Below are 23,056 nucleotides of genomic sequence, written 5' to 3' on the forward strand. Positions count from 1 at the left end.
TAATAATGAAAGCTCCTATTTGGAACTTTGTAAATAGCACAGTGTAGATGCTTAGGGTCAGTGGGAGGGAGGGTGAAGGACAAAAATGGAACAAAATTAAAACTGTAAAGGAGCAGCACCATGTTTAGAACTAAGTGTAGGCATCTCCGCTGTTGGAGGAGTCACATCCCGGTGGTTGAAAATGAGGCTGGGGAAAGAGTGGAAGGATGCCACCTTCTCTCCTCCCCACTCCTGTCGTCATGTTCTCTGCACGGAACTCCTGCGCCGGGACTTCCGGCTCAGGGCACTGTTGCTCTGCTGCTTGTGGAGGGCATTTGTCATCTTCTGTAGCCGTGTGTGTGTGTGTGTGTGTGTGTGTGTGTGTGTGTGTGCGCGCGCGTCCCGTGGCCCATGAATGCCACAGTGTGCACACAGCACTTGTCCCCGGCCCACGGTGGACTGTTAGGAAGGCTAGCTGAACAGATCTCACTGGGGAGATCTCACAGGGGAAGCAAGGACAACAGTGCAAGACAGACTGGCTGTGTTCAGAGGAATGCTCTCTCTCCATAAGAAGTGGTGGGGTTTGTGGGGGCTGGTGACTGGGCGGAGGGGACTGGAAGCTGCTTTCGGCCAGCAAGGAGGAGGGTGGGCTCGTATGGGAGCAGCCCTGCCTAGAGAGAAAGGGGTGGGGCCGGGCACAGGGCAGGAAAACTGGCCTGAGCCACACAACGGCAGCGCGGCCTGGTGCTCGTGAGCCGCCCCCACCGAGGCCTGAGAAGGAGCCCCTAGCAGCCAGGGCTCCTTCCGTGGAAAGCGGAAGGAATCTGAGTTAAATAGGCTTAAATACAAGGAGGAATTTTTTGGTTCCCCCAAGTGAAAAGTCCCGGGACCCTGGTCTCCTGTACAACCAGGTCTTAGGTGGCACCCTCGAGAACGTGTATGTATCTTCTGGTCCTTTCTCATTGGTTCCATTCTTGGGCACACTCTACGACTAGACGACTGTGGGCAGCATCGGGCTTGCGTCCTGCAGGAAGAGAGGGCCGCAGAAGTCAGGGGCCCAGGCACCAATGGACGTGGGCTCGCTTCCCTGCAGCGCCGGAGGACCTGGGAGAGGGGAAGTGGGGGTGGGGGTGTAAGCTGGACGGGCACAATCAGCAGGAGAGCGCTGTGGGGATCTGGGTCCTGACTGACCTCACCGTTAGGAGGGGCCTCCTGCGTGGCGTTGCGTCTGAAGTCCCTCTTGTCCGTGTTTTGCAGCATCTCCATGATACAGTGAAGAGGGGCCTCGAGAGCGCCCCTCCCCCGCAGGACGGTGAGCAGCAGAACGGCTATGGGGACCTCTTCCCTGGGCACAAGAAGACCCGGCGTGAGGCCCCTCTTGGCGTAGCCGTCGCTTCCAACGGCCTGCCCCCGGCCTCCCCCCTGGGGCAGCCTGACAAGCCGGGCGCCGAGGCACTGCAGGCCGGCGGGAAGCACTCCCTGGGGTTGGACTCCATCAGTAAGAAATGTCTGGCCGACTCAAGCCTCCACTTGAACGGGGGAAGCAATCCCGGTGAGCCCTTTCCTCTGAGTCTGAACAAAGAGCTGAAGCAGGAGCCCGTCGATGACCTGCCATGCATGATCACAGGGGCCGGGGGCTCCATATCTCAGAGCAACCTCATGCCTGACCTCAACCTTAACGAGCAGGAGTGGAAGGAGCTCATTGAGGAGCTGAACAGGTCAGTGCCTGATGAAGACATGAAGGATCTGTTTAACGAGGACTTTGAAGAAAAGAAGGACCCAGAGTCTTCTGGGTCGGCCACACAGACCCCCTTGGCACAGGATATTAATATTAAGACAGAATTCTCTCCAGCAGCCTTTGAACAAGAACAGTTAGGCTCTCCACAAGTGAGGGCTGGGTCTGCAGGACAGACCTTTATGGGGCCTTCAGCTGGCCCCGTGAGCACAGATTCGCCCAGCCTGGGGGGCGCTCAGCCTCTGTTCCATGCCTCTGGTCAGCCCGGGGCCGACAATCCCAGTCCCAACCTGATGCCGGCATCAGCCCAGGCCCAGAATGCACCAAGAGCCCTCTCCAGCGTAGTGTTGCCCAGCCAGGGCCCAGGAGGGGCCTCGGAGCTGTCCTCTGCCCACCAGCTGCAGCAGATTGCCGCCAAGCAGAAGCGTGAGCAGATGCTCCAGAACCCGCAGCAGGCCGCCCAGGCGCCAGCCCCAGGCCAGATGTCCACGTGGCAGCAGACGGGCCCCTCCCACAGCCCCTTAAACGTCCCTTATCCCCTGGAGAAGCCTGCCAGCCCTCCCGGCTACAAGCAAGACTTCACCAATTCCAAACTGCTCATGATGCCCGGAGTAAACAAGAGCTCCCCGCGGCCCGGAGGCCCCTACCTCCAGGCTGGCCACGTGAACCTGCTGAGTCACCCACCACCAAGTAACTTGAATCAGAGCGCCGTGCCTAACCAGGGCTCGGTGCTGGACTACGGCAACACCAAACCCCTGTCTCATTACAAAGCCGACTGCGGGCAAGGCGGCCCCGCGTCCGGCCAGAGCAAGACCACCCTCATGGCTTACCTTCCCCAGCAGCTGCCTCATCTGAGCAATGAGCAGAACTCCTTGTTTATGATGAAACCAAAGCCAGGGAACATGCCCTTCCGATCACTGGTTCCACCCAGCCAGGTGAGCTCCCGGCTTCCCTCTCTGTCACTGTGTATCCCTGTGGTTGGAGGGAGGGTGGGAGGGAGCAGCTACCGGCGTCCTTTGAGTCTCTGGAGAGAGAAAATCAGTCAAGCAAACCGGGGTCAATTCTGAATAAACAGAAATAGGGTAAAATTCCCTGGTATAACTTGGTTTAAAGTATCCATACGTTTGAGGCATCACCGGGCACCTAGGTGGAGGCGTCGAGTGTCTCCTGCCTGCCATACAGCATAAAGTAAGTCACAGGTGGCTTTATTTTGCAGGTAAAGGTCACGTTTAATGTGCTTCTTAGAGGCCCTGCCCTTAAAAAAAAAAAAAAAAAAACTTTCAGATCTCTGTGTGCAAAATACCTTAAGATTTAGTAAGGGGAGAGCTGATCCCCGACACCTGTAAACTCCGTGGTTAATTAGGCATGACGCTCCAGCCTGGCAGAGTCACGGAGAATGGTCAAGGGCCGGTTTTATCACCATCACTGTTTGCGTTTCTGCTCATGTGTAGATGTGTTCTAAGATGTCTTTTCCCTAGCAACCTTCTCATGGCAAGGGCTTGTTCCCCTAGCTTCCTCCAAGACAGAGGGGAGCCCACTTGCTTTTCTCCCTCCACAGTGTCCTGGACTGTCCCCCATGTCCGCACGCATAGATCCCTTGATCCTTGTTAACAGTTTTGTGGCAGCAGTTGTGGAACGTGGGGCGTGCCCTCGTGTTGGTGTACCCCGTCATCTCATGGTCTTCATGACTATAAGCCTGTGGCCAGTACCTTTGCAGGTACCATTGTGTGTTTGCAAAATTTTAAAAATTAAAAACCTGGTGTTGGTAATAATAATAATTGGGAAATCAGTGCCCCTCTGCTGCTGAGGGTGTGTACATGGGCATGGTGCTGGTGGGAATTAATTTGGCGTTAGATATTCTTCTTAAGCCATAAAAATGTTCATAAGCATCGACACATTATACCCCTGCAAGAAATAATCCCTAAAAAAACAGGAAAGTAATATACGGGATATTCATTGCATCGTTATTTCTAATAGCCCTGAACCAGGTCAGCATCTCTCAGCAGGAGAGCACACGTGGAAATGTTGATGCCGCCACTGGTACCAGCCAGGAAACTCCACAGCCACTGGGCGTGTCCCTGAGAGCGCCTCACAAAGCACTTGGAGCCCACAGGCTGGGGGGGGGCGGAATTACCCAGGGTCTGTCTGCTCAAAGGTTAGACTCTTTCTTATAAGGATGAAATATACAGACCTTAAAAGACTGGAAAGGAGCTCAAAAAGTCAAGCTTGTTTAAATGATCATTGCTTTTTACCTTTATCCCTGTTTCGAGTTAAATTTTCCCCCTTTTAAAATGTAAGTCACAAGGGGATAATACTGTGGAGCCTGACTGACTCTCAATTTTTAGCCCACGTTAATTGAGAATATTTATTTAAACTTTTTTTTTTAATGTTTATTTATTTGAGAGAGCGAGAATGAGAGAGAGAGAGCACATGAGAGGGGGTGGGGTCAGAGGAAGAAGCAGACTCCCCGTCGAGCAGGGAACCCAATGCGGGACTCGATCCAGGGACTCCAGGATCATGACCTGAGCCGAAGGCAGTCGCTCAACCAACTGAGCCACCCAGGCGCCCGAGAATATTTATTTAAGTCTTCATCGATGCTCAGTATTTTGTGAGCGTGAGTAGCTGACGAAAGCCCAGCAGTCTGGTTCCAGGAAAATGCCCTACACAGATGGACACGTGGTATGGTTTCAGGCAGTTAAGGGACAGTCCCACGCCTGGGGACCCGAGGTTGGCACGCTTGGAACTTCTTCACTTCTAGGAACTTCGTGTCTCCATCCGTCAGAGCCCCTCAGGGTGTTCCTCCTCTAGGGGCCCATCTGCATTCACGCATTCCAGAGAGTAAACAGCCTGGATGTCAGGCATGCGAATGTGCGGGCTTCGGGCTTCAATGGGAAGTCTTGCCTCTGCCACTGGCGAAGTTGGCGAACCGTCCGCAGCAGGGATCGCGTGCAGCTGGTGACGCTGCCCCTTGCTGTGCCTGGGTACTCGGGTGTCTGGCCCGGCCTGGGGTGTACTGGGGTCAGTGTCCCGGGGTCGGCCTTGGGCGGGGGTGGGGGTGGGGGGGTGGGGTGCGGTGCAGAGACTTCAGGGGAGAATCTGCGCTGACCCGGCCTGGTAGACTTCACTGTGTTCCTCCTGACCCGACACCCCCTCCTCTGTGCGCCCAGGAGCAGGCCCCGCCCAGCGCCCCTGTGGCCACGGCGGGGAGCCAGCCGCCCGCCGCGTCAGCGGCCAGCACGCGCGGCAGCGCCCCCTATCTCAGCAGCCCGCAGCAGGCGGCCGTCATGAAGCAGCACCACTTGCTTTTGGACCAACAGAAACAGCGGGAGCAGCAGCAGAAGCATCTGCAGCAGCAGCAGTTCTTACAGAGGCAGCAGCACCTTCTGGCAGAACAGGTAGACGAGAGGGGAAGCCGCCCGCGCCGCCCCCACCGCCCCCACGTCCTCCGGCCTCGCATGGCACTGCCCGGCTGTCAGCCCCACTGAGCGTGCGCACACCTGTGGGCCTGCCTTTCCGTGTCCTTTGCTCTTTCATTTTTAATTTTTTTAAAAGATTTATTTTAGAGAGCACAAGCTGGAGGGGCAGAGGGAGAGAATCTAAAGCAGACTCCCCTCAATGGACCGAGCCACCCTGGCGCCCCTTCTTTGCCCTTTTAAACGCCTTCCCAGGAGTGTGGCATTTCTCAGACAGCGGTGGCCCGTGGCAGAAGCAGCTTTCATGTCACTTGGTGGGGATTCATGAAGGCAAATCTGTGGCTAAAACTATTTGTTAGGGGCGTTTTTCCATGCCCCGTGTCCACAACTACCAGAGCTCCGAGCTCCCTGGTCTGCTGGTTCACTGTGGGATCCAGCTTTGTTGTAAGTGTAGTTTGTGATAAGCCAGAATATGACACAGGGAAATGGCAATGTTCCCGAGGCCCTGGAGTTCTAGAATCAGGCCCCGCCAAGCCCCCTCCACATCCTGCAGTTTACCTGCTCAGTCCCCGAGTGTGGTGCACGGGCATCAAGGTAACAACAGTGCTCAGGATTTCAGATTCCATCTTTAAAAGTTGTAAGAGAAGAACCAGCCACCCAGAAGACGAAGGTGATCGAGGCGGACTTGAAAGCCCACATCCCTGCCCCAGTTCTGCCATTTTAAAAAATAACAGCTTTATTGGGACTCGAGTCCCGTGACCTCCAGCCCACCCATTTGCAGTGTACAACTCAGTGGTTTTTACTATATCCACACAGTAGTGCAGCCATCACCACAGTCACCACAGTCAATTTCATCCGTTTTCAGCCCTAAAAAGAAACCATATGCCCATTAAAAGTTACGGCCCGTGTTGTAGCGCACGCTTCCCTCCTTCCGGTGGCCGAGCAGTACTCTCGTGTGTGGTTAAGCTCCGTTTGATTTATCCATTCACCGGTTGATGACATTTGGGTTGTCCCCCCTTCTTGCTACGGTTGGAGGTTTTCGGCCCTGTTGAGTGCGTACCCAGGGGCGGAATCACTGGGTCACGGTAGCTCTTACGTGGGGCCCTGGGAGGAGCTGCCAGACTCGGCTCCCAAGCAGCTGCACCATTTTACTTTCCCACCGCAGTGTGAGGGTGCCAGGCTCTCCACAGCCTGCCCATCCTTGGCTTGTTGGCTCCAGCCATCCTAGTGGGTGTGAAGGAGATGTCATTGTGGCTTTGATGCGCATTTCCCTGATCTGCCCTCCCAACCTTGGGCGAGGGGCACTGGGGGAGAGAGAATTGTAAGCAGGCTCCACGCCCAGCTCGGAGCCCAGTGCGGGGCTCCATCTCATGGTCTTGAGACCAGGACCTGAGCCAAAACCAAGGGTGGGACGCTCAACCCACTGCGCCCCCCAGATGCCCCCCTCATTGTTTTTTTAAACCAGTACACCACCGTTTTTTGGTTTTTTTTTAATCATTGCTCCTTAGATCTGCCCCATCCTTCTGTTTCATACAGTTTATTAAAAATCCCCCAAATGGAACCACGAGCATTATGTCCACGGGAACGCATCCGTGAGTAACAGACGTAGGGTGTGCTTCTTTCTGCTCTAACTCTGTTGTTTTTGTTTTGTGTGGGTCTTGTTGTTTTGGTCTTTCCTTCTTGGTATTTTCTAGGAAAAGCAGCAGTTCCAACGCCACCTGACGCGCCCACCTCCCCAGTACCAAGACCCAGCCCAGAGCACCTTCCCCCAGCAGGTCGGGCAGTTCGCAGGTGAGGGCCCGGGGAGGTGGGCACAGGGCAGAGTGGGTGGCTCTTGCTGTCAGCCTGGCTTCCTGCTAGGGGCTGACTAGCAGGAAAGTGAAAGTCCAGTTGCCCGCGGAGTGCGGCTTTCTAGGTCCCCTGCAGGCCGGGGGGACAGGGTCGTGGGGGCAGGCCACTTTGGCGAGTACTCGGGCGGCGCCATCTTTTGAAGCAAAATCCTTTCTGGCTGGAGGATAGCTTATCAACAGGAAATGTCTTCTGTAATTCTTAAGAGAGTTCTTTGTTTCTGCCATTTCGTGCCTTCAAAAAGTGACCCTTATTTTCCAGTTAAGGAGTGACTTGGGGTAGTTTATGTGGCCTTTTGCTTCTTCTCTTTCTTCCTTTTGGCTCACTTTGGTGTCACGGGTGGGAAGCACTCTGAGGTCTCAGATGTGCATGGGAACCTCGCTGCCCTGGCTCGGGCCATCCCTACAGGAATAAACAGGACCTCACACCCTTCCTCTTTCACCCCCACGGTGCCAACAGCTTGTGCACCCCTCCCCTGAGTGATTTGAGCAGCCCCCCGCCCAGCCCCAGAACCACTGTTGCAATCCCCTCGCCCTGTGGCTCTGCAACCCTGCCCTTGACGTGGCAGCCCCAGCTCCCCTGAGTCTGGCCACAGCTGTCTGTCCAGTTGCAGCTCCAGCCGATGGGGACACCCTCCCCGTACCCCAGCCACGGAGCTCCCCACACAGCCAGCCTCTCGTAACTCCGTGCCCTTCCATGCTTTCTTCTCCATCTAGAATACTCCGTTTCTCCAAACTGTTAAATCACTGAAATTTGATCCTTTTAAAACCCAGTGTCTTTGTCACCATTTCTCTGAAGCCCTCCACAGATCTTCCCAGGCACTGAGCCTCTGGTCCCCTGCCCTGCCACGTGTCGTCATCACCCGGTCACACCACACGGAGCCCTTGCCTCCCCGAGGCAGACCCTGGGCTGGATCCGTCCCCCCGTGCCCCCCCCCCGCCTGTGCCGGCAGGGGGCTCCCACAGAGCAGAAACGGGGTGGGCCTTTGACGGGGGAATCATTGAGTCTCCTGGCTTCCCCCACCCTGGGGTTGGCCCCTTCCTCTGAGCCGGTCTTAAATTTTCTCGCTGCTCCAGGCTGGCCTCCGTTCCACCCTGTGGGAAACCTGCTCCCTTTCGGCCCCCAGGGCTGTCTCTTTTGAGGCTCCACCAACCAACCTCAGAATACCCAGTGTTCTGGTTCGGCCTTTCACGCCGGGGCATAGCTCCTGCAGCTGGGGTTGTGGAGCCTCTCCGCGGCGGTGGGCCAAGAAATGCCAGCCTGATTGCCCGGCTCCTCTCTGTCTTCCAGGGTCCTCCACTGCTGTGCCTGGCATGAACAACTTGGGGCCATCTAACTCCAGCTGTCCTCGAGGGTTCCCGCAGGCCGGGAGTCTGATGCCGATGGGCCCCGGGCACACTTCGGTTTCCTCGCTCCCCTCAAACTCAGGCCAGCAGGACCGGGGTGTGGCCCAGTTCACTGGCTCCCAAAGCCTGCCACAGGGCGGTCTCTACGGCATGGCCTCCAGCATCACCCAGATCGTCGCCCAGCCCCCGCCACAGGCCACCAACGGACACACCCACATCGCACGGCAGACCGGCGTGGGCCAGAACACCACGGTCTCTGCGGCCTATGGGCAGAACTCTCTGGGGAGCTCCGGCCTCTCCCAGCAGCACAGTAAGGGGACCCTGAACTCTGGCTTAACCAAGCCACAGGTCCCGAGGGTGTCAGCCACTATGGGAGGCCAGAACCCCTCGTGGCCACATCAGGGCCTGCCGAACTTGAGCGGCCAGACCCCAGGGAGCAGCACCGTGAGCCCCTTCACGGCAGCCTCCAGTTTCCACATGCAGCAGGCCCACCTGAAAATGTCCAGCCCCCAGTTCTCCCAGGCGATGCCCAGCAGGCCCATGGCCCCCATGAGCTCGGCAGCTGCGGCGGGGTCCATGCTGCCCCCGGTGAGCGCGCAGCAGAGGACCAGTGCCCCCGCCCCAGCACCTCCCCAGGGAGCCCCACAGCCGGGCTTGCCGGGCCTGAGCCCCGGCGGGCCTGAGCTGGGGGCCTTCAGCCAGAGCCCGGCGCCACCGATGGCAGGCCGGGCGGGACTGCACTGCGCTCAGGCCTACCCCGTGCGGACAGCGGGCCAGGAGCTGCCCTTCACCTACAGCGGGCAGCCGGGTGGCAGCGGGCTGGCCAGCATGGCCGGAGATGCCGACCTGATCGACTCCCTGCTGAAGAACAGGACTTCAGAAGAGTGGATGAATGATTTGGACGACCTTTTAGGGCCTCAGTAACTGGAGGGTTTGCAGTGTTCTCAGTGTTCATACAGCCTGTATTTTTGTTCTCAGATTCAAGAAAGAGCAACTACTTGGGACCAAAAGCCCGTGGCCCGGGGAACCGGGCAGGGGGCGGGGGGGCTAGAGCTGCAGGGCTGAGGCGGGCCCCGGCCAGGGTCTGCGGGGGCCCCCCGGCTCCAGCCAGCCGTTGCGGTCGGTCGGGCTGGCCCCAGCCCCTCTGCTGGTATCCGTTGCCTGGTGTCGGGACAGCGGGACACGGTTCTACGGGTGGTTTTCAAGCCAAATGACCAAAAAGCCCAACAGTAAGAACAGTGAAACCCCACGATGTCAGGCTTACAAAAATCTGTGCCGTCGTGTTGACTTAATCCAAGATTTCTCCACTTGCCCCCATGCTGGGGACAGGTTTCGTTGCAATTTCATATAGCAGAACTCTTTACAATTTGTAGCATAGAAACGATTAAAATTTTTTTTTTTAAAGATTTGAAGACTGCTTAGGATAGGTGGTGGTTTAAACCGATTGGGTGGCTTTGGGAACTGAGGGTTTCCTTGTGGTCAAGAGCCTCTCTTATTCCTGCTCTTTGTCCACTTTAGGGGAAAGGGAGGGTCCCTGGGAACTTGTTTCCGGCAGCGCAGCCTGAGACCGTGTGTGCCAAAAAGGAACAGGATGCGTGAGGTAGCAGAGCTGGGGACACAGATGCGGCCTCTGCCTCCCCCTCCCACCGTGCTTTGCGGGCCCCCCCCCCCCCCCCCCCCCCCTTTTTTGACCCCCCCCCCCCCCCCCGCACTTATGACGGCCAGCCCCCAGGCAGCCCCCGGGCTATGGGCTGAAATGGAATGCTCGGGGTGCCTGTGTCCCCTTTCTCGTCGTCACTCCCCACCTTCTGCTGTTTCTCTGAAAACGGATTTAATGTGTCAGGAAGGTGATCCTAGCTGAGCTGTGCACAGAGGTCTTCACCCCATCTCCAGTTTCTGTGACCTTCCTGCCTCCCCTTCTTTGTCTCTCCGGGCCAGATGGAAAACTTCTTGAAGGCAACCGTGTACTAGATTGGTGGGGAAAGAGTCACTAGAATGCCCTAGGGAGTCCCAGCGTTGTAGGCGGGAAGGCGTCTTCTCCCCAGAAAGCAGAGGTGTGGGGGAAGGAGGGAAAGCGGGGAGCGCTGGGGGGGGCCCCCCCGCGGGCCAGGCGAAGGAGAGAATCCCACTTGGTTTTACCACTTCCGCCACTCTCCCATGTCAGATGACTTGCACTTTTTAAAGAGAATGGCTTTATAACACTAATACATCCTTCTCGAGATTTGAGTGGATTTCTCTCTGAAGGTCTATGGACTTGACTAAGCTAAGAGTCCACAAAACAGAGGGTTACCTGTGGGCTGTTTCTGGACAACACAGATGGAGAGAGCACTTGGGTTAGAACGAAAGCAAAATGGTAAGTGCAGGGTTGAGACCCTTTTAAACAGTGTCAGAGAGCAGATAGGACACCGAGAAGAGCGGCTTCCGTGCAGAGTGGTCTCGGAAGAAACCGAAACCCCATTTTTATTTCCCTGGAGTCTCAAAGTGGCTGGTTCAAGGAGTGTCCTGTGTAAAGAATTGAGCCAGGGAAGATACCCACATGGGCAGCCTGAGTGGCTTTTGAGGGGACAAGGGTTGTGCACACAGGAGTAATTATTCTGCACCAGCAGTGCCTTTCATGGGGGTACTTGGACCCTCACATCCTCTTCTCTAATAGCCATTTGCCACCTTAGGTGGTGTCTGGGCCATTTCCCCTTTAAATGCCCTCCCTGCCCTCCCTGCCCTCCCCAGATGCTGAATTTAGCTTTCAAAGAAGGGAATGAATCATAAAGCCAGTGAAGACTCCACCCTCTGTGCTGAGTTCCCCAATCTGATGGGGAAGAGGGTGACTTCAGCGGGTTGTCTACCAAAAATAGCAGGCTGAAGGCTGGTGATGGGTCCTGTTCCTCTCCCGGTCTCCCTCTGGCTGCTCACCTCTGTCCCCTCCTGGGGAGGGCCGCCCCTGCCTTAGTCCTTGGGCCACCGGACAGACAGAAGGCTTCTTCGCTGCAGTGTTGGAGCAATAAAATGTGATGCTCGGGGTTCCCCCCAGGGAGCTGCCCGTGGCTTTATTTATGAATCTGGTTTTTGGGGAGTCAGGGGAGGAGATGCCTCCGCTTCAGTGCAAATCCCCTCTTCCAGGAGCCATGACTCAAAAGAAGGGTGCTCGGACTTTGTTATACACATTTGCTTTGTGTAAATAAATGTTTACAATTTTATATTAAAGAGGAAATAAGCGTTAGAGTTTCTGACTGTATATTTTTTACTTTTATAGATTTTAAAACTATGATCCTTTATATATGTGTTTTGGGGGAGCTATGATAAGTTTTATGGCAAACGGTTGGTATTGTTAACTTTTTATTGTCATCAAAGTGCATAAAAATCCCATTAATCCCCTTATTCTTCTACCGCCCTTAACTCTGGTATACACCAAAAAGAAATCTTTACTCTCCTTTTATCATTATAAAATAATAAAAGTATTTTGCTAGTATGGAAACCGCCTGTGTGTTGGAGCTCACGCGGCTGCGCCTGCAGGGAGGACAGGGGACCGGCGCGGGACTCCTGGGGGGGGGGTTGGTGTCCATGCGTGATGCAGTGGCTCGCGCTCTGCACGGTGGAGGGAGGGGGGACGTTTGGTCTGGTTTCCTCAGGGGACAATCTATTGCCCTATGACGATGAGGGGTAGGAGGGTGGGACTCCGGGCCACCACCCTCTCCCCTTTCTGGGGCCCGCTCCATCCTATGTCTAACGGGAGGTAACTCAGGGATACTTTAGGTCCTTAGCAGTTGAGACGTTTTACTCGAAGCCCTGAGGCTTACCCTCCGACCAGCACCCCCAGGGCCTACTTAGTGTCCCCCCCCTTTTTTTTGTAAGAACATACGCTCCGGCACACCCACCCTTCCTTGTCTTCACACTGGCAAATGCACCTGCCCCTCTTCCCTCTTGGCTGTGCCGGCCGGCGGAATGGCTGCTTTAAGCTGGGTGGCAGCTGCTAGCCCGGGCCTACAGACCTTTTCGTGAAGGTGGGAAAGATCATCTTTGGACCCTCACCCAAAGTGGAAACTGATGTGGGAAAGACGTTAGGGTTCGAGGCCGACGGCCAAGAAAGTATTCCTGAGACGTCTTTGGTGCACAAAGGTGACTTTATTAAAGCACGGGGACGGACCCGTGGGCAGAAAAAGAGCTGCACTGGGGTCATGAGGGGCGGCCCGTTAAATACTTTCAAGTTGGGACGGAGTTAGGGAGAGCGAAAGTCTCTAAGGAATTTTGGAAGCAAGATTTCCAGGACCCTGAGGGGGTTAGCTATTGTTGGGAAAAGGTCATTTATTACCGTCTAATAAAACCTTAGTCATGAGACCCTTTGGATGTATATCGGTGGGCCGTATGCTTGGGAGATGATTACCAACACGTATCTTGGGGGGTTTAGGGATAAAGGAAGTTTCCAAAGGAATTTTTTTCTTAAAAGATTTTATTTATTTATATGACAGAGAGAGACAGGGAGAGAGAGAGCGAACACAAGCAGGGGCAGCGGGAGAGGGAGAAACAGGCTTCCCGCGGAGCAGAGAGCCCAACGCGGGGCTCGATCCCAGGACCCTGGGATCATGACCTGAGCCGAAGGCAGACGCTTAACGACTGAGCCCCCCAGGCGCCCCTCCAAAGGGATTTTTACATGTTAAAGTAGACTTAGAGTATCCTGGTGCGGCTCAGGCTAAGGTTGCCTTTTGCCCTTAGCAAAGAATTAACATCGAGGCAGTCGAGTCCCTAGAGGAATGTCACTCTGCCCGTTTCAAGGACTTGTCAGTGGGCTCTAGGTAGTATGGAAATTTAATAATTTTTCTTCTGCCTTTGTTTCCCACAGCAGAAACCAGCAGGGCGAGGACAGAACTCACTCCTCCGCCTTCCTATGTGTCCTGGAATGCAGTCTCTGAGGGGGGGTGGCCTGCACCAGGGGAAGGACGCGCTGTCTGCTGCAGAAACTAAGGACAACAAACAGAGCTGGAGGCCCCGGGGGGCCGGGAGAGGGCGGGCCAGTGTGTTCCCCGCTCCAGGCCACAGGGCCCGGCCGGTGGTAGGCAGGAGGGAGCAGAAGCCACAGTAGCTTGTCACACGCGGCCTGTGCAGAAGCCTCCATTTGTCCCTGTCCCTGGAAAGCAGAACTTTTCAGGACTGTGGAAGGAAAAGCTGGAATTCTATACACAAGTCATGGAGGATGGCGCTCCATTGGACTCAGTCCTAAGGTGAGAGCTTGCTGAACTACCTTCGGCTTTCTCCCTCCTGACACATCATCACTGTCTCTCGTCTTGAATGCCAAGGTTTCAGATGGGTTCCGTATTTTCTTAAGTTCCCAGCTGCTTCTCCTCACTGTGGGGGGCAGAGCCCAACCACATTCTGTCGTCTTCAAGGCCAAGAGCCTCAGATATCCCATCACTGTGTCATGGTACTCTCGGTGATGGAATCAAGGGGGGCCTAGACCCTGAGTAGTAAAAAAAATTTAAACCAAAATCCCATCTATTAGTTATATCTGCCAACCCCACGCCATTTCTTTTTGATATTTGTGCAGTAAAAGAGACTTTGCTTAAATTCTGCACACTAGAGTGCACATACCTCTATATCTGTGGTGGCCAAATAGGCCCACCAGCCAAATATGTCCCACAAAAGGACCCCGAGGGCATCCATTTACCAGAAAGAGGGCACCCTGAGGGAAACCACATCATTGAGAAGCTGGGTGGCCATTCCTCAGAGGCCCATGCTGACAGTAGAAGGCGTGACAGAACCGGGCTCCCCGATAGCCATGGGCCAGGTGGGAGGGTGGGCCTTTCCGAGGCCAAGTGGAAGGACCAGGCCCACAGAGAGCTAAGCGAGCCGTTAGTGGGCCACAGTGTGGCCGGGGGGCAAATAGCCGGGCATCTGACAGGGGGTTGGCTTCCTTTCTAGAAGCAGGAGGACTCAACAGTGGATCGTTGGTTGGATGGCTGCCCCAAGCTGCCCCAAGACAAAGCCACGAAACATTACCCAGTTTCCGGGCAGGAGGTGGTTCTCAGACTCAGAGCCCCTTGAGCAAAGGAGACAGGGGACCCCATGAGGGAGGCCTCTCCCCCATCGCTGCGTCCTTCCCAGAGGGGCCTCCCCAAAGGGGCCTACCACCATTTACTCAGAGCCCACCATACATAACCCAGGGAAGAAGAATACCTAATTGCTTTAGGACTGCACTTGGACACATGGTCCGAGCTGACCTTGACCCTGAGGATGTCAAGTGTCCTCCTGACTCAGGTTAGGGGAGCAACAGTGGATACACAGCAAAGGGAGTCCCACCCGGGCCCAGCTCACAGTGGGACGGCTGGGTCCACAGCCTGGCGCAGTCATTTCCCTGGCCCTGATCTTTAATCAGAGTGGACACTCTTGCTTATGGTCGAAACCTCCCATTGGCCAAGTGGAAGCCTCCGAGACTGGGAGAGTCCATGAAAAGCGATGTTGCGGAGCACCTGGGAGGCTCAGTCGGTGAAGCGTCTGCCTTCGGCTCAGGTCATGATCTCAGGGTCCTGGGATCGAGTCCCACATCGGGCTCCCTGCTCAGCGGGGAGTCTGCTTCTTCCTCTCCCTCTGCCTGCCATTCTCCCTGCTTGTGCTTTCTCTCTCTCTCTGACAAATAAGAAAAAAAAAAAGAAAGAAAGAAAAAGAAAAACAATGCTACATTCCAGAGGGAAAGGCGGAGATCGGCGCTACCTTAAAAGCCTTATAGGATGCTGGGTGGGGTGGGGTGGGGGTGGGGTGGGGGTGGGGGGCGGTCTCCCTCACATATGCGACTTAATCCACTAGTCTGGTCTTCACAAAAGGCAGATCACCCCTGGCAGTTGCAAATTCAACCAAGTCCAAAACCACAGCCACATTGCTCTAACACCAGATCATGTGGATGCTTCGCACGGCTGGGCAAATTTACTAAAAGCCGTTGAATTGGACATTTAAGATGGGTGAATTTTATGGTATGTAAATTTATACCTCAGCAAAGTTGTCTTTCACAATATTTAGATATGGTTCCCCCAGCTTCCCCATCCTTTATAGCAACAATATAATTATTTTTTGAAAGATTTTATTTATTATTTGAAAGAGAGAGAGAGAGCACATAGGCAGAGGGAGAGGGAGAAGCAGGCTCTCCACCGAGCAGTGAGCCCGATGCGGGACTCGATTCCAGGAGCTTGGGATCATGACCTGAGCTGAAGGCAGACGCTTAACTGACTGAGCCATGCAGGCGCCCTAACAGTATAATTACTAAAAATAGGAAATTAGGTCCCGGGATCCTGGGATCGAGCCCTGCGTCGGGCTCCCTGCTCGGTGGGGGGGTCTCCTTCTCCCTCTGCCTCTGTTCCTCCCCCTGCTCATGCTCGCTCTCTCTCTCTCTCTCTCTCTCTCTTGGGTAAATGAGTAAAATCTTTGAAAAAAAAATAGGAAATTAGGGGCGCCTGGCTGGCTCAGTCGGCTAAGCATCCGACTCCTGATCTCAGCTCAGGTCTTGATCTCAGGGACATGAGTTCAAGCCCCACATTGGGCTCCACGTTGGGTGTGGAGCCTACCTAAAAAATATTAAATTAAAAATAGGAACTTAACATTGAACCAAAGACTGTCACTTATTGAGACGTCCAGAGTTGTCCTGTAATGCCCCTTTTTCTGGTCTGGGAGCCCATCCAGGATCACCCTGCATTTGAACTGTCCAGCTTCCTTCGTCTGCCCTGACCCATGCCGGTTCCTCAGTCTTTGTCTTTGGGGTGCTTGGCAGCAGCCATCCACATGCCCTGGAATGGATGCAGAGTCCAGGTGTGGCTCTGGGTGTCCTGCCGGTGAGGGTCCAGAGTGTTTGACCTGCCACTACAGAGTCTGTCTGTCCTACGTCCCCTTGGCCGGAGTGTCTCTGCACAGCAGTGCCACCTTGGGGAGCATGGCACAGGATCCAATGTGCCGTCCCCTCCGGACACCCAGGGGCTGTTGAGCAGGAGAGCAAGACAGGTCAGGGGCCAGCTCAGTGATAAGACCTTGCAAGGAGAGGGTGCCATCCTCTAGGAAGGGGCATGCACCCCCCCGATCAGTGACCAGGGACATGGGGCTCCAATAGGTAGGAGTCATGGAGGGGGAACCGGGAGCGGAGGCAAAGTGACCTTGCATGCCGTCACTCCCGAGACCCCCCCCCGGGGAAAGCTTGTGCTTTCCGTCCTGCAACGTCAGGCTGTGTGTGTCCACGGACCCTGGCACCCGAATGGACAACATATCCACCAGAAGACACAGCAGGAGTCCTTTTAGGCTTGAAGCTACAGCTGCCTCCTGGGCCTTGGAGCTCCTTGGGTCCAGAGACCTGGCAGGAGGGGTTGACCCTGACCTGACCATCAAGGGAGGAGGGGGAGGTTCCACGCTGAAGAGAGAGAATGCATGCCACCCCGCTGACCCCTTGGTGCGCCTCTTGGTACAGTTTTGGTGGCGAGGGGACGGGGGCGGCCACCATGCTTTGCTAGTGCTGGGTGACCAGGGGCTCGTCCGCCTCCCGGGAAATGGGTCTGAGTGGCCTCTCCAGGTAAGCTGACGTGCTAGCGGACGGTAAGGGCAATCGGACTTACAGTTGCTGTACAAAGAGGACCCGAGTGGTGCAAGGTGCGGACTCTAGGCGGCGCTGTGGCGCGCCCCCCCAGTGCGGCCGGCAGGGGGCCGAGGGATCCTCCCAGGGAATCGGCTGGGCCCCGGGGGCTGCGCGGCTCCTGAGTCCCGTACGCAGCACCGCCCGCGTTCAATGCCTGGTCGCTGTGGGGGTGCCGAGGCCCGACCTGCCACCCCGGTTCGGGGACCACCCCGAGGGCCGGCCCAGCTGCGGGCGGGCCCCCTTTGCGGGGCGGCGGGCTGGGGCTCGGCTGCGCCACGTCCCAGCTCAGCGGGCCCCCTGCCCTGCTCGCCTCCCTCACCTCTCCTACAAGCTCGCACGTTCCGGGACGCAATCCCCACATCCTCTGTTTCTGAGCAGCTCGCTCAGCGCTAACTAGAGGTTTTGCGTTTAAGTGTTAAGTTCATCAGCATTTCAAAGGCTTTTTGTTTCCTGGCCCCAAACTGGGGGTCCCGCCCTCTTTCAGTCTCTTGGAAGAGCCTGCGGTAATGAAAAGGGGTCCTTCCCCACCCACCACCTACCCCACCCCGTGGCCTATCACACTGCATGGGGCTTCTGGAAAATTAGCAATTTCTGCGTTGCGGCGGGGGTTGCGCGGGGGGGTGGGGGGGTCTTTCTAACTGATTTTAAGCTCCTCTAAATTTGTCAGGTAGAGGGGGCTCCTGGCCGGCTCCGTGGGCAGAGCATGCAACTCTCCATCTTTTCCCACTTTGGGTGTAGACGGTACTTAAAAAATAAGTAAAGGGGCACCTGGGTGGCTCAGTCGTTAAGGGTCTGCCTTCGGCTCAGGTCATGATCCCAGCGTCCTGGGATGGAGCCCCCGCATCGGGCTCCCTGCTCAGCGGGGAGCCTGGTTGTGTTCCCTCTCTCACTGTGTCTCTCTCTGTCAAATAAATAAATAAAATCTTTTAAAAAAATAAGTAAATACACAGGTAGAGAATTTCAGGGAATGTCACCAAAAAGTCTCATTGGCCATGATATTTATCAATATCTATATAATATTATTACGGGGCAGAGAACCGGCTGGGAACTCAGGTTCCGCTGCTCGCTGCTGGAAAATCAGTATCCCAGAGACAAATGATGGTGGGAAAGGAAAGGCTTTATTCAGGAAGCCGGCAGCCTGGGAAGCCGATGGACTAATGTCTTAAAGACCATTTTTCCGCCCAAGGGAAGCCGGAGGGTTTTAAAGGGGAAAGCACGGGAAAAGGGGTTGGGGGGGCTGCACAGGCGAAGCGGAGGGGGGAGGTGTGCACAGGAGAAGCAGGTGGGGGATGGGGGGCCTGCGCTGGAGAAGCAGGTGCTCAGGAGGTTAGTCGTAGGTTAGTTGTAAGTCCTGCCTTACAGGACTTGGTGAAAGAAAGGACCCGACAAAGAGAAGTTTCAATGGGACAGAGAGTTATTTTTTGTCAAAGATCAACAAAGCCAGGCTTGAGGTGCAGGAGGTAAAAACGGATTGGGGACTCCAGCAGATTTCTTGAAAAATCACAAGCAGCTAAGAGAGTTGGTCATTGTCATTGTCATTGTCAAAGCGATGAGGCGCTTCGTGAACCAGGCTTCTCCCTCCCTCAGAGACGGGGAGACAGAGGCCCCCCAGCCTTCCTGAGGATGACATTTCAAAGGGACATCTCAGGGAAGGGACTTAAACAGGTGTAAGGTTTTTATATAAAGGCTCTAAGAACGGGAAGTCAGGAGCTGATCTTCTGGAGTTGGCTGGAACGAAGAGTAAATTCTTTCGTCAGCCTTTAGCTTTTCCAGACTGGCACTCAAAGGGGCTGGGTCATCCCAGTGGCCTTAGGCTTAGGCTGCCAGAAGCCATGGCAGAATTTGGGCACAGTCCCTTCGTGCAAGGTTTTTGTTTTTTTTTTTAAGATTTTATTTATTGGGCGCCTGGGTGGCTCAGTTGGTTAAGCGACTGCCTTCGGCTCTGGTCATGATCCTGGAGTTCGGGGATCAAGTCCCGCATCGGGCTCCCTGCTCAGCGGGGAGTCTGCTTCTCCCTCTGACCCCCTTCCCTCTCGTGCTCTCTATCTCTCATTCTCTCTCAAATAAATAAATAAAATCTTTAAAAAAAAGAGAGAGAGAGAGCACGAGAGGGAAGGAGGTCAGAGGGAGAAGCAGACTCCCCGCTGAGCAGGGAGCCCAACGCAGGACTCGATCCCGGGACTCGAGCCCGGGACTCCAGGATCATGACCCGAGCCGAAGGCAGTCGCTTAAACCAACTGAGCCACCCAGGCGCCCCGTGCAAGGGGTTTTGACAGAGTCGGGGTGCGGAGAGTGCTTGCAGATCTCACTTTACAGTAGAGAAACCAGCAGACCCCATGTTAACAGCACAATTGAAACATTTCCAGGAACAAGGCTCACGTGGTAGAGCATGCGACTCTTGATCTCCGGGGTGCAGAGATTACTTAAAGTCTTCTGGGGGGAAAAAAAAGAAAACACCACACCTATCTTCAGGAACAGGACACACTGCCATCACATAGCTTCCTGACAGTTCCTCAAGAGGAACACAGCACCTCTCCCCTGACTCTCCTGCTCAGAGCGCATGATCGATTGTCATCAGCGGAAACCTCAGATAAACCCAAAACAGTGGATTTCTGCAAAATAACTGGCCTGTGCTCACGCAAGACAAAGATCTGTGAACCGATGAAGTCTTCCAGACTAAAGGAGACTAAATGCCCTTGACAGTGCAACACAGCACCGAATCCTGGAGTTTCTTTTGCCATAAGGACAGGCAATATCTCGTGAAAGTCTGTTGATTCGATAATGCTACTGTCTTTTTAATTTTTATTTTATTTTTTAAAGATTCTGTTTATTTATTTGAGAGAGAGAGAGAGAGAGAGAGAGAGAGAGCGCACCAGCAGGGGGAGTGGCAGGGAAAGGAGAGGGAGAAGCAGACTCCCCCAGCTGAGCAGGGAGCCTGATGCAGGGCTCAATCCCAGGACCCTGAGATCATGACCTGAGCCAAAGGCAGACGCTGAACCAACTGAGCCACCCAGGCGCCCCTATTATATTTCAATTAAAAAAAAAACAGACAATAGGGGCCCCAGGGTGGCTCACCCCGTTAAGCATCCGAGGTGCTGGGCTGCAGTGGTGGGTGACCCGGGCACTTCTGTGTGCCCAGGACCCCACTCAGCCAATATCAAGCGTCTCTTCCCTTGCGTGATGGTCCTCTGTTGTGACTTGTTGGGTCCCCTAGAACCAGCTGAGATGACAGGCTGCTCTGGCCACATACTCACTTGGTGCCCCAGTGTCCCGTGGCCCCATGGTCCAGTTTTGCTTCATAATCGGAATGATGTACATTTCCTGGGGGGGAAGGTATAGCCTCACTCCAGGGCCCTGGGGCTGTGCGCTAGACCCTTACTGGGGCTCACCAGAAATATAGGACATCTCTTTCTCTATCACAGACACTTCTAGCCCCAGGGGATCTGCTGCGCCTGGTGGACCAAGAAGGAGTGTGCTTGCTCCGCAGTCCCTGCTGCAAAGCCTCTTCCTTGCCCTAGGCCCTGAGCACAGCCAGCAGCCTTCTGTGTCATCCAATAAATGTGTCACAGTAGGGCCCCCCAGTGCGGAACATGCTGCATCCCAAACCCAAGGAGACCTACCAAGTTCCTTTTCTCATGGTAGGAGGTGCAAAGTGCAATGAACTGTACTGACTTCCGAGGGGATGTCGGACAGGTTGCTGAGGGGACGAGTCCCTGACGACCCCCCACCCCCCAGTGTGCGTGTCTCACCAAGGCCACCGATGTAGTCGGCGTTTCCTGCTTCTCTGATCAATCACACGACGTCGGCCCAATACGGGACCGAGGTGGTTTGGGGGGGAATGCCCAGAGCATCGGGGCCCCTCCGAACTGTGTTTATGGCAGAGAGAGTGGGACCATTCAAATAGTCCTGGGTCGAGACTACCCTTGTAATGCTGTCCGTCCACCATGAGTGCGAACTGCTCCCGATCCTCTTTCCACACAGGAGTGGAAATGAAGCAGCCAGGGCTGCGCCTCAGCCACTCGAGCCGGGTAGTGCGCTCTGGTAACCCTCACGTCTGGAACGGCCGCTGCTGGGAGGCCAGGCTCCTTGGCTCTCCGCAGGGGCCAGCCTGGTGAATAATCTGGGGACGCGCCCAGCGCCACCGCCCTCCAACAGCGAAGGCCTTCTGTGTGGCAGCTTCCTCCCAGGCAATCTCATTCTTTAATGTACTGTCTTGGTGACTGGGTAACCATTTTACGAGATGCCACTTGGCTTTTTCTCCTCCAATACCTCCTGCTCTATAGGTCAAGGAGCCAGTGTGTGGACCTGCCTGTGTCAGAGGGTCCCCAAGTCCAGCCCGGGTCCCATGATGTGCTGGGAGAAGCCCCAGGACTCAGCAGTGGTGGTGCTCATAGTACGACACTCAGTAGAAGGCCATGCCGGATTCTGGCCGGTGGGTGCAGGGCAAAATCAGCAAAGGGGAGAAGGCACATGGGGTGAAGACTAGGGAAGCAGACACAAGCTTCTGGAGTCACGCAGGACAGGCTTCATTCCTCCAGCAATAAGATGTGATGACACGTGTGAATCATGGCCAACTGGGAAAGCTCATCAGAGACTCAGCACCCCGGGTTTTTACTGGGGGGCTGGTCATGTAGGTACTGTCTGTCTAGCATGAACCGTAGTCCCAGACTCCCCAGAGGAGAGCAGATGCTCCCCATAAACCCAAACAGGTTAAGCACAGTTGGGTCATTCTTATCAGTTAATGGTGGGAAGCCAGCCGGAATCTAAGTTAGTGGATGCCAGCCAAGGGCCAACCCTGCAAGGACAGCAGTGACAGCCGCGTTGTGCAAACTCTGTTTTGCACCATGCCAACTGCCCAGTGAGACCGGCCAAGGATACATCTAGGAACAAGGGAAGTGACCCAGGGCTCTCGAGCCCGGCTCATTCACTGTGAAGTGGAACTTGGCTAGGACTCTTTCTGGGAGGCCCAGAACACATTGGGTTTGTTACCTGACTCCCCATGGCCGCTGTGGTCTGGGATGGGTGGTAAGGGATGTACGATAGAACAGGGTGCCTGTGGAACAATGGAGACGGTAAGAGGCAGAAATAATAAAGCAGAGCACGCACCTGTCAGAAGCCAGGTGTCAATGACAACCATGATGGTTGGCGCCATCAGAATGCAGGGTCTAGGGCGCCGGGGTGGCCCCGTCGGTTGGGCGTCTGCCTTCGGCTCAGGTCATGATCCCGGGGTCCTGGGATTGAGTCCCGCATCGGGCTCCCTGCTCTGCTGGAAGCCTGCTTCTCCCTCTCCCTCTGCCTCTACCTCCCCCGTCAAATAAATAAATAAAATCTTTTAAAAAAAAGTGTCAGTGTCTAGAGCGATAGCTCTCAGAAAGTGGGGTACCTAGTGATGAGAGAAACAGGCAGCTGATGGAGATACACTCAGATAAAACCGAAGGAGATCAAGAACAGACAAGCCGAAAGCCAAGTCAGCTGACCCAGTGGGAACTCATGATCCCTTGCCCGTTTCCAAACCCAAATCAGTGCTCAGACCCAGAACCCACAGACTGAAGTGCAGGCCAGGGGTCCTTGTGAAAACCTTGCGACACTACGGCCAGGCCAGGCCACCCGCCCCATCCCTCCCTGAAGGGACCTGTTCTGTGTACTCAGGTCACTGCTCACTACCAGCTCAGTGGTTTCCAGGGGGAGGGAGCAGGACAGCCAGACCACCTGGGCTGCCCTTTGTTTCCTCCTTCATGGGTCTGGTTCTTTGAGCACCCACTCCACGCCGAACACAGGCTTCTCCTCGTAGGCCCTCCTGGAAGGGTGCGGAGCTAGAAAACCCACCAAGGAAAACAGAGAGGGACAAGGGCAGTCACGGAAGGGTCTCCTGAGTCCTGGCAGGTGCCTAAGGGGCCCCAGTGTCCGAAGGGCATTAGGCTGAGCAAGACCAACGTCAGAGCCATGAATCAGTGAGGGACTCTGCTGGTGGAACGTGGGCTGGGGGCGGGCTGTGCTGGAAGTCAGGAGCAAGATGTGCCAGCATCAGAGGTCTTCCCTCCCTCCCTCCCTCTCCTCCCTTCCTCCCTCCCTCCCTCCCTTCCCCCTCCCTCCCTCCTCCCTCCCTCTCCTCCCTTCCTTCCTCCCTCCCTCCCTCCCC

The 23,056-nt window shown here is 55.4% G+C and overlaps 1 protein-coding gene across 1 annotated transcript in view; it reads left to right on the top strand.

Moving 5' to 3' along the window:
* MAML1 (mastermind like transcriptional coactivator 1) overlaps nt 1–9,998 on the top strand; it is a 36,538-nt gene extending 26,540 nt beyond the window's left edge. The window contains exons 2-5 of the mRNA XM_025862628.2: nt 1,237–2,649; nt 4,882–5,109; nt 6,822–6,918; nt 8,266–9,998. Coding sequence (XP_025718413.1) covers nt 1,237–2,649; nt 4,882–5,109; nt 6,822–6,918; nt 8,266–9,245 — 2,718 coding nt within the window. The 3' untranslated portion in view covers nt 9,246–9,998. The remainder of the gene's footprint in view (nt 1–1,236; nt 2,650–4,881; nt 5,110–6,821; nt 6,919–8,265) is intronic.
* Nucleotides 9,999–23,056: the final 13,058 nt, after the last annotated feature.

This window comes from Callorhinus ursinus, unplaced genomic scaffold, assembly GCF_003265705.2.
Source record: "Callorhinus ursinus isolate GAN/ISIS: 27379988/994484 unplaced genomic scaffold, GSC_fseal_2.0 scaffold81, whole genome shotgun sequence".
Lineage (NCBI taxonomy): Eukaryota > Metazoa > Chordata > Mammalia > Carnivora > Otariidae > Callorhinus > Callorhinus ursinus.